This window comes from Phacochoerus africanus, chromosome 3, assembly GCF_016906955.1.
Source record: "Phacochoerus africanus isolate WHEZ1 chromosome 3, ROS_Pafr_v1, whole genome shotgun sequence".
Lineage (NCBI taxonomy): Eukaryota > Metazoa > Chordata > Mammalia > Artiodactyla > Suidae > Phacochoerus > Phacochoerus africanus.
Genome location: NC_062546.1, coordinates 58,518,798 through 58,534,862, shown reverse-complemented (window position 1 = coordinate 58,534,862; position 16,065 = coordinate 58,518,798). Strand labels below are relative to the sequence as shown.

The following is a 16,065-nucleotide window of genomic DNA, read 5'->3' as shown; positions in this document are numbered from 1 at the left end:
AACCCTTGTTTCACTCCAGATTCTGTTCTAATGACCCAACTCAATGTCATCATGACAGGTGGGCCTTGCTGCACAAATGATAAAGCTGAGGCAAAGGGAGGCTTTGGAATATCCTGAGGGTCACAGAGCTAGAAGATGGGTAGTCTGGCCGGACAGCACATGCTCTCACCACCATACTCACTGCTCCTCCAAGACAGACCCCTCCTCCTTCTCCCCAGAGGGGCCCATTCTGTATATTTTCTGTCCTCGTTCCATCCCCCAACCCTCCTATTTTTTCTCCAATAGACTTCTCCTCACAGTCCTCTTAGATCATGCCATTTATTCCTTAATCTTCTGATGGCATTCAGCACTCCTAAACATGTGTCTGGAGGCCCAACCAAGCATCTCACCACCAGCAAGAGGCTGCAGTAACACAGGCAGCTGAAGGTCAAGCTCAGTGTCAGCTTCTTTTGATGACTATAGAAATGACTCATCTACAAAGATGATAAGGACTATATTTTAAGTATTAGACTTTTGCATGAGACACCACTCTTTCTTATAAAAAAAAGAAGCAAGGAGACTGGGATTTCTCAGTGAGATAAGCTGGGTTGTATTTCAGTCTCTCTTGATGTCACATTTCTAAACCTGAAAACTGAGCACACTGATGATTCAACAAAGAAGAAAACACACAGAGGCGTGCGCGTGCGCACACACACACACAAGCACACACACACACAGCATACACACTTCCAGTAAAAAAAACAGTTTCTCATCATCTTAGCAAACTGAGCAAACGGCATATAAAACTGACAGCCTGTTCTGGGAACAGCTGGCTTGACATTCACATATGTTTTCCATCTCTAAGTACCATTTTCATGACTCAGGCTTCTGATATCATAATGTTAACCACAAATGCAATTTGTCTAAGATGCCAAAAGAATCTCCTGAGAAAGCCTTGGTTCCCTCATGAAAAAAGAGCTAAGGAGGATGGGGTCAAAATGGAAGTTAAGTTCCCTTTGTTAAACACCTACAAATAGGTTTAAAGGTAGAAGAAAAAAACCATGCCAAGACTATTGATCATTTTCTGTGGATGGGCTCATCCTTGCTGTCATTGGGAAGAGGCAAAGAAAAAGTACACAAATTAAAAAATAACTTATAAGACATTAATTAATAAGACCACTCTTACCCACTTCACTTCTAGGGACACATACAAATTGAAAGTGAGAGGATGGAAGAAAATATTTCCTGCAAACGGGGATCAAAAGAAAGCTGGAGTAGCAATACTCATATCAGACAAAACAGACTTTAAAATGAAGAATATTTTAAGGGACAAAGAAGTTCATTACATAATGATCAAAAAATCAATCCAAGAAGAAGAAATAATAATTTTAAATATCTACGCACCCAACATAGGTTCACCACAATATATAGTGCAACTGCTAACAACCTTAAAAGACAAATCGACAATAACACAATAATAGTGGTGGACTTTAACACCACACTTATAGCAATGGACACATCAACCAGACAGAAGATCAATAAGGAAACACAGGCCCTGAATGAAGCATTAAACCAGATGGACTTCATAGATATTTATAGGACATTTCATCCAAAAGCAAAAGAATACACATTCTTCTCAAGTGCACATGGAACATTCTCTAAGATGGATCACATCCTGGGCTACAAATCTAACCTTGGTAACTTTAAGAAAATTGAAATCATATCAAGCATCTTTTCCAAACACAATGCTATATGACTGGAAATCAACAACAAGAAAAAAAACTGCAAAAAACACAAACACGTGGAGACCAAACAACACGCCACTAAACAACCAATGGATCACTGAATAAATCAAAGAGGAAATTAAAAAATAGCTGGCAGCAAATTACAACAAAGAAAAGACACTCCAAAACCTATGGGATGCAGCAAAAGCCGTTCTAAGAGGAAAGTTTATAGCAGTACAAGCCCACCTCACGAAACAAGAAAAAGCTCAAATAAACAAGCTAACTTTACATCTAAAGCAGCTCAAGAGAGAAGAACAGACAAGACCTAATGTTAGTAGAAGGAAAGAAGTCATAAAGATCAGAGCAGGAATCAATGAAATAGAAACAAAGAAAACCATCGAAAAGATCAATGAAATGAAAAGCTGGTTCTTTGAAAAGATCAACAAAATGGATAAACCCCTAGCCAGACTTATCAAGAAAAAAAGAGAGAGCACTCAAATCAATAAAATTAGAAATGAAAGAGGAGAAGTAACAAGGGACATCACAGAAATACAAGGGATCATAAGAGACTACTATATGCAACTATATGCCAATAAATGGAAAACCTAGAAGAAATGGACAAATTCTTAGAAAAGTACAATCTTCCAAGACTAAACCAAGATGAAATAGAAAAGATGAATGGATCCATCACAAGAACTGAAATTGGAACTGGGATTAAAAAACTTCCAGCAAACAAAAGTGCAGGACCAGATGGCTTCACAGGCAAATTCTATCAAACATTTAGAGGAGAGTTAACACCTATCCTCTGAAACTATTTCAAAAAATCACAGAGGAAGGGACACTCCCAAACTCATTTTATGAGGCTACCATCACCCTGATGCCAAAACCAGACAAAGATACCACAAAAAAAGGAAACTACAGGCCAATTTCACTGATGAACATCAACACAAAAATCCTCAACAAAATACTAGCAAACCACATCCAACAATACATTAAAAGGATTATACATCATGATCGAGTGGGATTTATCCCAGGGATGCAAGGGTTCTTCAATAGCCGCAAATTCAACAGTGTGATATACCACATTAACAAACTGAAGAACAAAAACCATGTGATCCTCTCAATAGATGCGGAAAAGGCCTTTGATAAAATCCAACACCCATTTCTGATAAAAACCCTTCAGAAAGTGGGCATAACGGGAACCTACCTCAACATCATAAAGGCCATATATGACAAACCCACAGCGAACATCATTCTCAATGGTGAAAAGCTGAAAGAATTCCCTCCGAGATCAGGAACAAGACAAGGATGTCCGCTCTCGCCATTACTCTTCAACATAGTTCTGGAAGTGCTAGCCACAGCAATCAGAGAAGTAAAAGAAATAAAAGGAATCCAAATTTCAAAGGAAGAAGTAAAACTATCCCTATTTGCAAATGACATGATACTATACCTAGAGAATCCTAAAGACTCTACCAGAAAACTGTTAGAGCTCATCCATGAATTTGGCAAAGTCGCAGGATGCAAAATCAATACACAGAAATCGACGGCATTTCTATATACTAACAATGAAAGAGCAGAAAAGGAAATTACGGAAGCAATCCCGTTTACCATTGCATCCAAAAGAATAAAATACCTAGGAGTAAACCTACCTAAAGAGACAAAAGAGCTGTACTCTGAAAACTACAAGCCACTGATGAAAGAAATCAAAGATGACACAAATAGATGGAAAGGTATACCATGCTTGTGGATTGGAAAAGTTAATATTATCAAAATGACTATACTACATATGGCCATTTACAGATGCAATACAATTCCTATCAAATTACCAAGGACATTTTTCACACAACTCGAACAAAGTATTTGTGTTTGGAAGCACAAAAGACCCAGAATAGCCAAAGACATCCTGAAAAAGAAAGACGGAGCTCCCGGACTTCAGACTATACTACAAAGCAACAGTCATCAAATCCAAATGGTACTGGCACAAAGACAGACATATAGATCAGTGGAACAGGATAGAAAGCCCAGAATTAAACCCACGCACCTACAGCCAACTAATCTATGACAAAGGAGGCAAGAAAATACAATGGAGAAAGGACAGCTTGTTCAATAAGTGGTGCTGGGAAAACTGGACAGCCACATGGAAAAGAATGAAATTAGAACACTCCCTAACACCATACACAAAAATAAACTCAAAATGGATTAAAGACCTAGATAGAAGACCAGACACTCTCAAACTCCTAGAGGAAAACATAGGCCAAACACTCTCTGACATAAATGACAGCAACATCTTCTCAGATCCACCTCTTAGAGTTTTGACATTAAAAACAAAACTAAACAAATGGGACCTACTCAAACTTCAAAGTTTCTGCACAGCAAAGGAAACCCTAAACAAAACAAAAAGACAACCCACAGAATGGGAGAAAATCTTTGCAAGTGAATCAACTGACAAGGGATTCATCTCCAAAATTTACATACACCTTCTGCAGCTCCATACCAAAAGCAAAGAAACCCATCAAAAAATGGGCAGAAGATCTAAACTGACAGTTCTCCAAAGAAGACATACAGATGGCCTAGAAACACATGAAAAGATGTTCAACATCACTCATTATTAGAGAGATGCAAATCAAAACCACTCTGAGGTACCACCTTACACCAGCCAGAATGGTCATCATCCAAATGTCTACAAACAATAAATGCTGGAGAGGGAGTGGAGAAAAAGGAACCCTAGAACATTGTTGGTGGGATTGTAAATTGGTGTAACCACTGTGGAAAGCAGTATGGAGATTCCCCAGAAAACTAAACATAGAACTCCCATTTGATCCAGCAATCCCACTCCTGGGCCTCCATCCAGAGAAAACCACGACTTGCAAAGACATATGTACTCCGATGTTCACTGCAGCACTATTTGCAATAGCCAAGACGTGGAAACAACCTAAATGTCCATCGACAGAGGAGTGGATCAAGAAGATGTGGTACGTACACACAGTGGAATATTACTCAGCCATTAAAAGAAATTAAATACCCGCATTTTTTGCAACATGGATGGACCTAGAAACTATCATGCTAAGTGAAGTCAGCCGTACAATGAGACACCAACATCCAATGCTTTCACTGACTTGTGGAATCTGAAAAAAGGACAGACTGAACTTCTTTGCAGAACAGATGCTGACTCACAGACATAGAAAAACTTATGGTCTCTGGAGGAGACAGTTTGGGGGGTGGGAGGATGTGCTTAGGCTGTGGGATGGAAATCCTGTGAAATCAGATTATGATCATTATACAACTACAGATGTGATAAATTCATTTGAGTAATAAAAAATTTAAAAAAAAATAAGAAGACCACTCTTGAATTGGGAGAATGGGTTGTCACTGAAATTATGACATTTTTCTCTTTCAATTATTTATTTATTTATCTGGCTGCATCCATGGCATACAGAAGTTCCTGGGCCAGGGATTGAACTTGTACCACAGCATTGACCCAAGTCACTGCAGTGACAACGCCAGATCCTTAACTGGCTGTGCCACGAGAGAACTCCTCTCTTTCATTTATTTTTAAGGAAAGGGGTAAAAAACCTTATATTTGGCCCAATTTATATAAAATTCTACAGGAGGGCAGGGAAACCCACATTTTTGTCAGCCTTTGGCTCAGTCTTGCTAACGTGGGCAAGTTTGTTTCTTACCCAGAGGCCACCCCAGGTGAAGTCCTCAGCTGGGGGCCCCATACTCTGAGAAATGAAAAAGTACCATTAACACAGCTGTAAATTTTACTGAATATCTCCCATTCACACATTCTGTTCCCCTCAACTCCATCTTCTGCAAAATAGACAATAGAATGTTCAAGTATCGATGGGGAGGTAGGTTAAAACCAAAAACAACCAAAGTAGGGCTAGAAAAACCTCCAGTCTTTACAGAATATGAATGGAGAGAAATATTTATCTGTACTGGAAACATGTTAAAGACTCCACTGGCTTCTCACATCACAAAGTGTGACCCCTCACATCCAGCATAAACCATCTTTTGCTGCTAGTGGCCTGGCAGGTTTCACTAGCAGGTGCACTGAAGGCCTTGCCCTATGGGCCTTATGACTAGAAGGCACAAGAGCTCCTTCAAGAAGCAAATACTCAGCATGCCTTTGGACTGGGAATCGAATTGAATGTGCACCCCTAATCTTAAAATTTGAAGGAATTCCCGCCATGACACAGTGGGTTAAGAATTCTATTGCAGCAGCCTGGGTCACTGCTGAGGTGCAGGTTCAATCCCCCTGTCCCCTACAGTGGGTTAAAGGCTCTGGCATTGCTACAGCTGAGTTACAGGTTGCAGCTGTGGCTTGGATTCACTCCCTAGCCCAGGAACTTCCACATGCCACGGGTACAGCCATGAAATTAAAAAAAAAAATTTTTTTCCAGAAAAAGTTATCTGAAAGTCATTCTAGTATTTTACTTTATTTATCTACCTAAATCATATAATTGCTCAACAAATGCAGACCTGAAGGGTTTTCTACCTATTCAGAATGGAAAATGGCAATTTCTCAAATAGTCCATTAGATTAAGAATGAGTAGCATTTTGGCTATGTCTCTAGGAAGGCCCAATCAGTGTTTCCAGACTAAGTGGATAGCATGTGCTCCACCTGACCAGATACATGTGATGGGACTGTTTATTTTATTATTATTGTTATTATTATTATTATTATTATTTTGTCTTTTTGCCATTTCTTGGGCCACTCCCGCAGCATATGGAGGTTCCCAGGCTAGGGGTCCAATAGGAGCTGCAGCCGCCAGCCTATACCACAGCCACAGCAAAGCGGGATCCAAGCCGAGTCTGCAACCTACACCACACACAGCTCACGGCAATGCCAGATCCTTAACCCACTGAGCAAGGCCAGGGATTGAACCCGCAACCTCATGGTTCCTAGTTGGATTCATTAACCACTAGAGCCGCGATGGGAACTACGGGATTGTTTATTTTATGTTAAGGCCACTGTTCAGCATGAGCCTTAGAGCTCATCAATTTGATACATACTGCGCTCATCAACTCCTTCCCTCCCAGGTAATTCCACTTCCTACTTCCTGGAGAAGATTCAGGCCATCAAGTGGAAACCCTTTCCACTTGGAACCACCAAAAGCCTACAAATGGCCCTGTCTCTGCACCCAACCTCTGCTCCTTCCCTCCCAAAAGAAAGGAAATGGTATTCATTCCCCCAAATAAGAGAGCCTATGGGCAGAAGAAAGCAATTAGGGAAAAAGAAATAACCTAGCTTGTTTCCCAGGAATTGGATTGAAAAGGTTATGAAGACAGAATATTTAGAAAAAAAACATGGGGCCATTCTCTCTTGTTCTAGACCAACTGGGAGAAACATAATTTTGTAAGTATACTAAAATCCAAAGTCCCTTAAAAATCGAAAGGAAACTTGTAACAACCAATGTAAAACCTAAATAATATAATTCTACTATTAATAGTTACACATATTTTTTAAAAATCGAAAAGAGAAACACACATGAATCATACCAGTGGACTGTGAAGGGTGAGGAAAGGAAAGGAAAAGTCACCACAATCAAGAAAAAGACACAGCTGAGGGGGGTGGTTTCAGAACCCAAAGTAACAGAAGTTAAATTGCTCTCCATGCTCAACTTAATTTGGGCAGCTTAGAATAAGTGTAGGAGTTCCCACTGCACTGCAGTGGAAACGCATCTGACTAGTATCCATGAGAATGCAGGTTCGATCCCTGGCCCCATTCAGAGGGTTAAGGAAGGATCCCATATTGCCTTGAGCTGTGGTGTAGGTCGCAGACACCGCTCAGATCTGGCATTGCTGTGGCTGTGGTGTAGGCTGGCAGCTGTAGCTCCGATTCAAGTTCTAGCCTGGGAACTTCCAAATGCTGCAGGTGTGGCCTAAAAAGTGAAAAAATAAATAAAATAAAAGTAAGATGAAAAACCATTTGAAGAGGGGTGAGAAGCTAACACAGCTATTACTGGATTTTGCATATTTCAAATAAAAATAATGAGACCCTTCTGGCCTATTTTCAACAAACAAGTGTTCGAATTAAACATTTGGACTGTGGAAGCTTATGCTTAGCAGAAAAGGGCTACTGAACTCAGAGATTAAGATCATCAATAAGAAGGAAATTGTTACAGAAAAACTGCTTAGGCGGTAAGAAGAGCTGTCAAAAGTTAAATTAGGCAAATGAGACTGACTACATCAATGCTGAAATTTTAAAAATCATAGTAAATATGCAGAAGAATTAGAATAAAACGGGCTGAAAAAATGCTATAATTTAGTAAAAAAAATGGGAAAACAAACAATAGAGATGGTTTAAATATTAAAGGGCCCACAAACACTGCAGAGGAAAAGATAATTGATACAAAAATAAACAGCAGGGGGCAAATTAGAGGGAGGAGAAAAGAAAGAACATGGGAAAAAATGGAAGCCCTCTGAGAAATACGGGTCTTCTAATCAGAAAAATGTATACCCTTATTAGTACATCATATCTACATCAGATCCAACACACACACACACACACACACACACACACACACACGCACGCACGCACACACGCACACACGCACACACACACACACACACACACACACACGCACGCACGCACACACACACCCCTCCTCTGAAATATCTTGAGGAAGGACAAGGCATAATTTGTAAAACGTCCTGGGATGGTCTGACAAGCCACCCTACCCACAAAGGAGATCCACCTTTCTGACCTCCACCCAGATTCAAACCCTGCTTCCAAGGCTACAGGCTGTCATATGTCCTAATTTTAGTCCTGCCTCTAACATCACACTGTGAAGCTGCTTGAATTCTATTTCCTCTTCCCACACTCATTAAAGTTCTATGTTTTATACAAACTGGCATTTCTAATTCCAATGTTTCTCAATGCTCGTGGCTTTTAGAAAGTCTTCTACAGTAATGGCTTTAATTCAATTAACTGCTATGGTTTCTTTCTTCGGTCTCAGGCTACAGCTGATACCGAACTCTCAAAACTTCATCTTTAAGAGAAAGTGTGTATTTTTAAAAGCAGGGGAACACAGCGATTTTCCTCCCTGGGGACCCTGGCAATGTGAATCCAAGTGCTCGCTGTCATCAGGGGCCAGAGCCCTCACTGACACTGTGATCTACTCTTCTAGCTGCTCAGCCCTTTCCCGGTTCTCTGGGCTATTCCTATATCCCATTAATCCAGTCAGAGCACATTTATTACCCAGTCCATCCATTAACCAGTGACACAGAAACTGCTGGCGCACCACTTCTCTCTCATTCTCTGCTGCGTGCAACCTAACGCACATCTTCCCAGAACTTCTGCTCCAATTATGGTGTGCCCTCCAAAAAGTTCAATTGCTTTTCTGGCTAACTCTGCAGTTCTTTTCCACACACTGAGATGAAAAAAACCTCAACGGGCTCACTTGAAAAGGGAGCAAAGTCAAGTCAAACTGATGGGACTTTGAGCACTCCCTGGCATCCCCTCCATCACTGGAGCTTCAGCTCTGGGCTCTTGACAGATGATATGGTTAAATCTTAAGAATCTGAGGACCTAACCAGATGCCTTGAAGAGTTTACAGCCACACTTGTTCCCCTGAATCAAAAAGCATTTAGTGGAGTTCCCGTTGTGGCTCAGTGGTTAAGGAATCTGACTAGGAACCAAGCGGTTTCGGGTTCGATCCCTGGCCTTGCTCAGTGGGTTATGGATCCGGCATTGCCACGAACTGTGGTGTAGGCTGCAGATGCGGCTCGGATCCCAAGTTGCTGTGGCTGTGGTGTAGGCTGGCGGCTATGGCTCCGATTCGACCCCTAGCCTGGGAACCTTCATATGCCGCGAGAGTGGCCCAAGAAATGACAAAAAAGACAAAAAAAAAGCGTTTAGTAAAGTAACTAGTATCACAATAATAGCACAACTATTAGTAAAGTAACCTTTTTTTTTCTCCCTTTTGGGCTCCCCATGGCTTATGGAGCTCCAAGTCAGAGATCGGATTGGAGCTGCAGTTGCAACCTCAACCTACACCGTAGTTGCAGCAACAACAGACCCTTAACCTACTGTGCTGGGCTGGGGATGGAACCTACATCCCAACACTCCCAAGATGCAGCCAATCCTGTTGCACCACAGCAGGAACTCCATCTTTTTCTTTTCTTTTTGTTTTCTAGTAAACTAATCTTATTAATGACTTCTGTGGAAACTCTGTTACAATTATATAAATGATCTCTTTTCACTGTATATTCTCAGAACATTTAGATGGCTATTTCTTTTAAGCAAAAGAACACAATTCACACAAGCCACACACACAAGAGACACTTGTGTAGAATTTCTTAGATTTCTAGCATAGTAAGCTATAAATTTTTCAAACTTATAGTATAATAAACTATAAATCTGAAGACCCCTAGAGGAAGGCTCTATAACCAGAAAGTAACAGAACATACATTTTTCAAATCAGCCAAACATTCTTACCACAACATTTAAGAAGGTTTAGGAGAATCAACACAAACGTACCTCCAACATTTACTGATGCTAACAAAGATCTAGTTACGCCAACCTCGGGAAATACACATTACTCTAAAAAGCAACCTTAAAAGAAACCAAACCTTAAAAGCCCCCAAATGGGCAAAGCTGCGTTAGACCTGTTGGATATCTGTGTTTTCCACACAAAACAATTTGCGGGTTTTCCCTTAGGCCTCAATCAAAGTGGCTTGATTACCACAGCATCAGAAAGACATGATTTTAAGATGATTTTTACCCTGGAAGGAAAACATAACTATAACCCCCTTGGAGGTAAAGTGAATCCTAAGAATAATGAAAGGGGTTCATATAGTAAGTGACTCAGACAAGGGCCCCAAAGACAAGAAAAGGTATCATTAGGATTTCTCAGCATCATCTCTGAACTCTGGGATAATGGGTAACTATTAAGTATCATCCATCTTTCTTTTTTTTTTCCTTTAGGGCCGTACTTGTGGCATATGGAAGTTCCTAGGCTAGGGGTCTAATTGGAGCTACAGCTGCCAGCCTACACCAGAGCCACAGCAATGCCAGATCCTAGCCACGTCTGCGACCTACACCACAGCTCACGGCAACACTGGATCCTTAACCCACTGAGCGAGGCCAGGGATCGAACCCACAATCTCACGGTTCCTAGTTGGATTCATCTCCCCTGCGCTACAAAGGGAATTCTTCATCCATCTTTCTTCAGCATCACTTGTGAATGTCTCAGGAGCAGCCCCAGTGAAGGCCGAGCTGCTCAGCCCCACCTGGCCTTGCGAGGCGGATCAGAGAGATGTACACGTCATGGCAGTCTCTTTCCTGTGGGATGACGAGTTGTAAGAGCTGAAAGTTCTTGCAGCGAATGAGCAGAGGGCACCCAGTAGCAGTTGTCGCCTGTTTCTCGATGGTGGAAATCTGGCTGTGAAGAATCTACAAGCAAAAGTTAATGTGGATAAATAAGCACACGTCACAGACACACACGACAGAACATAACACAGAACACCGAGCCACACAGGTAGATAAGAAACGCTCCTGGCCCTTCAGCTGGCTTGCACTCAGATGACAAGAAGTGAGATGTTTGGGAGAAGAACCAATGGTCTGAATTTATCATTTTATTTTTCCAGGCCAAGTTTTCTGGTATCCAAGCTAATTACATGAAGCAAATTATTCTGGATATAATTCTGCACAGGCCCAGGTAAGGAGCATTTGGGTAGTCAAATGTTGAAATGCAATGAATAGCTAAAATTAAATAAGGTCAAGAAGTTAGTAAAATAAACTTTCCAATCAACAAAAATTAGAGACAGCTCCGCTGGGAGGGGCCACCATGCTCCTTAATTCCACATGGAATGCTTGAGTTCAATAGCAACTTGAGATTGTTGTTTCCTAAGCTGTTGGTGGTCAGGCAGGCTGCAGAGATTTATTTTGAAGGAAGTCAGGCTGAAGTGCTCTGGCATTTCAGGAGGGTCTCTGCTCAGCCCTCAGTAGCAACACTTCATTCTTTAAATTCCTCTCCAGGAAGTAGTGCCTGCCACCTCCTGCTGAAAACATAAAGTCTACAGAATACAGAAAAGGCAAAATCTACAATTCAGGGATTCTGGTTCTGGTCACAGTGTCATAGCTAAATGGCTATATCAAATAAGAACTATCTATTGGTCTCACTATTGTGTAGCAGAAATACCTCATGATGGACTCTTCCCTAGATCTTTTCTTTTTTCTTTTTAAAGTTATGAGAAAACTGCCACCAATAATAAAATGACTAAATGGCCTGCAATACAGGATCCTACGAATAAAGCAGACTGCAAATAAAGAGCTATATAAATGCTGTACCTGGTACACAAACATTACTGAACCTCTACTTGACAGCTGTGCCATGAAGCGCCTCTATCTCTGGCCATCTCTATGTCTATCTTTGATGATGTTCAAATAATCAGTGTTTAAAGTGAGTAAACAGATCAAGCGGATGTGACTCTGTACAGAAAAAGACAAAACTCACATTCCAAAAAGAGTCCTCTGAACATCCAAACACCAAAATCCCACCCTCCTCACCCTGAGGACAAAGGAATGGAGGATCAAACAATGGAAAACACTTAGAGCCAAAAATAAGGAACGCATACCCATGTTTCCTTTCTTGTGTCAGGTGCATTTTCCACAAATATGACATGAGTAGCCGTCAAATACAAAGTACCGAGGGCCGCTTTTTTAGAAGATATTCGATCTACCAAGCGGACATTTTCAACCTAGAGAAATCAGTTTGACAGGGTTATAGTAAAGAAAAAGGGCTACTCACAAAAAAATTAATGAGTAGGTAACCTCATGCTTAATCCAAATATGATTTTGAAAATTCTCCCAATAATAAAAACCCAAACTTACCCATTTAATTCGATCTCAGAATGATTCTGTATATCAAAAGATAAAAGCTCACCAATTCCTTGTATATAACCTTAAATGCACCACAAAAGATGAATAGACCCTATTCTCGAAGAATATCCTTTCTGTGTTTTAAATAGGTCCACACTTTTACTTCGCTATAATTACTGTAATTCTAATTTAAGGCAGGAAGTGTACACATGCAAGTTGAGACTACACAGTAACTATGTATGAACTACATTCTACTAAAGAAAAAATAATGTATTTTCCTGCATTTCTCAGTGGTAGAAACAGCCCCAAGGCTGTTTGTTTCCATATAAACTAGGAGGGAATACAAATCTACACATAGGAGCAAAAACTATCAGAGAAATGTTCTGCATGCTTACCAAGAAAACCTACCAAGTTACAATGCTAATATTTATGTCAAAAGTCTTTCTAATAAATAGAATTCTCACCCCTGAGGTAAAATTCAAACTGTTAGACTTCTGGAAATAATGTTTATCAAACATGTATCTCTTGGAGTTCCTGTCGTGGCACAGTGGTTAGCGAATCTGACTAGGAACCATGAGGTTGCAGGTTCCATCCCTGGCCTTGCTCAGTGGGTTAAGGATCTGGCATTACCACGAGCTGTGGTATGGGTTGAAGATGTGGCTTGGATCCCGAGTTGCTGTGGCTCTGGTGTAGGCCAGCGGCTACAGCTCCAATTCGACCCCTAGTCTGGGAACCTCCATATGCCGTGGGAGCGGCCCAAGAAAAGGCAAAAAGACAAACAAACAAATAAACAAAAACACATATCTCTTAAATGTAGAGCAATTTCAAGAATATATGCCTTGAATGTATATTATGTGTGACTGGGTCACTACGCTGTACAGAAGAGACTGACAGAACACTGTAAACCAACTATAATGGAAAAAAATCATTTAAAAATTAAAAAAAAGAATATATGCCATGGAATCATTCCAATATGACATGTAAAGGAAATGACAAGACAATCTCTACAGGGAAAGAGATGACTGAAGCAAGAACAACTCTAATAAGGCAGAGCCATCACAGCCATGGGATGAAGGTTCCAGCAATGACGGCCGACTTGGTGATGCTACTTCCTACTGCCAAGGATCAACCATCAATCAGACACTGGCTCATCCTTCATTTCTCAAATGAGGGTACTTATTCCTTCCTGAGGCAGCTTAGGAAACTCCAGTCTCTCATGACTTTGATTTGCACTTCCCTAATGGTTAACGATGTTAACATCTTTTCAGGTGCACACTTGTTTTTAATGGGAACACTTGCATATTTGAAAAAAAAAATCGGTTTAAAAATGATTTTTTTTTTCTTTTTTGGCTGCACCCATAGCATGTGAAAGTTCAGGGGCCAGGGATCAAACCCATGCCACAGTAGCAACTGGAGCTGCTACAGTGACACTGCCACATCCTTAACCTACTACTTCACAGGATTTCTTAATCTTTGAAGAACTCTTAGATTCTTGGTATATGATCAACTTGGAAATGGCGTATTAATGTTTTAATATTGCTTATATTTTATCTGCTATAATTGTTTTATTTTTGTTTTCCTTTTTGAGCTTTTTGTCTCTATGCTTTTAAGAAAGATTAGTCTATATTAACCTACTTGTGCTACTTTTCTCAGGTAAAATCATCACGGTTATGATTACATAAATTAATTAGGAAGTTTTCAACATACAAATTACTTAGCATTTAAAGCAAATATAGGCACTGCTTTATACAGAAAAAACTCTTTAATAATTCTTTCATTTTTTTGTGCAGTTGATCCGTTCAATTTTTTTTTTTTTTTACTAAATCTCATTTTGACATCTATTTTCTTTTCAAATTATCTTTTTATTGCTGATTTTCAAATTCTTACAATCTTTTAATTCTTGTCTCAGGGTAAATCCCTATCCCCTCCTTCCTTCTCTCATCCCTAATACTGTGAAGTACAACCTTACTTTTTTGTAATTAGATATGCAAAGGTTTTTCTTTCAAGTCACAGGTCTTATATTTATCAACTTAATTTTTCACTTTTCTAATTGTTAATTTCTGCTTGTGTTTGTTAATAAATGTTTTCTTTCCTTGGATCTATCATGTGGTTCTGTTTTCTTTGTTCATTTCTAAATTCTCAGATTTCACAGCTCGTTAATTTTCATTCTTTCTGATTAATAATAACCTTTAAGCCTAATCATCGTCTTCCAAGTAAATCCTGCATCTTAAAGAGTTTTGTTTGCAGTATTATCATTCTTCTTGCTTTCTAGGTAGTTTACAACTCTAGTTTTTGTTTTTGTTCCCACCTCCACCCATGGCATATGGAAGTTCCTGGGGCAGGGATCGAATCTGAGCCACAGCTGCAGCAACGCCAGATCTTTAACTCATAAGCCAGGCTAGAGACTGAACCCATGCCTCCACTGTGACCTAAGCTACTGTGATCATATTCTTAATTCACTGTGCCACTGTGAAAACTCCTATAACTGCAATTTTTATTTCTTCTTTGACCCAAGAGTTTTTAAAGACAGTTCTCCTACTGTAACAGCACAAAGAACCATATCCAATCTCTTACGACAGAGATTGGAAGATAACGTGAGAAAAAAAAATATATGGGAGTCTCTGTTGTGGTGAGGTAGAAACGAATCCGACTAGGAATCATCAGATTATGGGTTCAATCCCTGTCCTCGCTCCGTGAGTTAAAGCCCTGGCATTGCTGTGAGCTGTGGTGTATGTCACAGATGCAGCTTGGATCTGGCGTTGCTGTTGCCGTGGTGTAAGCCCGCAGCTGCAGCTCTGGTTTGACCCCTAGCCTGGGAACTTCCATATGCTGTGGGTGTGGCCCTAAAAAGCAAAGAAAGAAAAGAAAGGAAAAAAAAAAAAGAATATATATATATATATATATTATATGTATGACTGGGTCATTTTGCTGTATAGCAGAAATTGACACAACATTGTAAATCAACTATATTTTGATAAAAAGTAAATAAATAAAACACCTATCTGGGAAAAAACAGTAAATTTTTCAATCCCACATGATTGGATTTTTTAAAAAATACTTCTATTCCCATTTTATTTTATTTTTTTGGCCACCCTCAGCATATGGGGTTCCTGGGGCCAGAGATCAAATCCAAGCTGCAGTTGCTGCAGTGGCAACACCAGATCCTTAAACCACTGTGCTGGGCTGGGGGATTGAACCTGTGTCCTGGTGCTGCAGAGACGCCACTGATCCCATTGCACCACAGTGGGAACTCCAACTGGATTATTTTATTTAAACTTTTCATTTTGAATAAGTATGAAAAAGATATTACAGAAGAGACTGGGAGGAGAAAAGCAAGGGGATATGTTATTTTTAGGACATTTCTATGGGGAAAAAACTCATTTGCATGTTGAAATGTGTCTAGCTAAATTAACCAGAGGTGCAGCGGTGATGTATCAGTTAACAACATCTAAACGTGAAACATAAATAATTTTCTCTGCACTTAGGACAAATGAAACAAAACTTTATCAGGGTAACCATTTTGAACATAAG

General features: G+C 40.0%; 1 protein-coding gene across 3 annotated transcripts in view; it reads right to left on the bottom strand.

Annotated features, from left to right (window-relative positions):
- The window catches only part of MTMR7 (myotubularin related protein 7), a 112,689-nt gene that overhangs the window by 55,865 nt on the left and 40,759 nt on the right, over positions 1-16,065 (bottom strand). The window contains exons 2-3 of one of the 3 annotated variants that reach the window (XM_047771873.1): positions 12,291-12,413; positions 10,944-11,106 (exon numbers count right to left, since the gene is read on the bottom strand). The exons of 1 other annotated variant lie outside the window; for it this stretch is intronic. In XM_047771873.1, the coding sequence (XP_047627829.1) occupies positions 10,944-11,106; positions 12,291-12,413 (286 nt within the window). Of the gene's footprint in view, positions 1-10,943; positions 11,107-12,290; positions 12,414-16,065 lie in introns of those variants that run through there. One more of the 3 variants, XM_047771874.1, reaches the window with a different exon arrangement.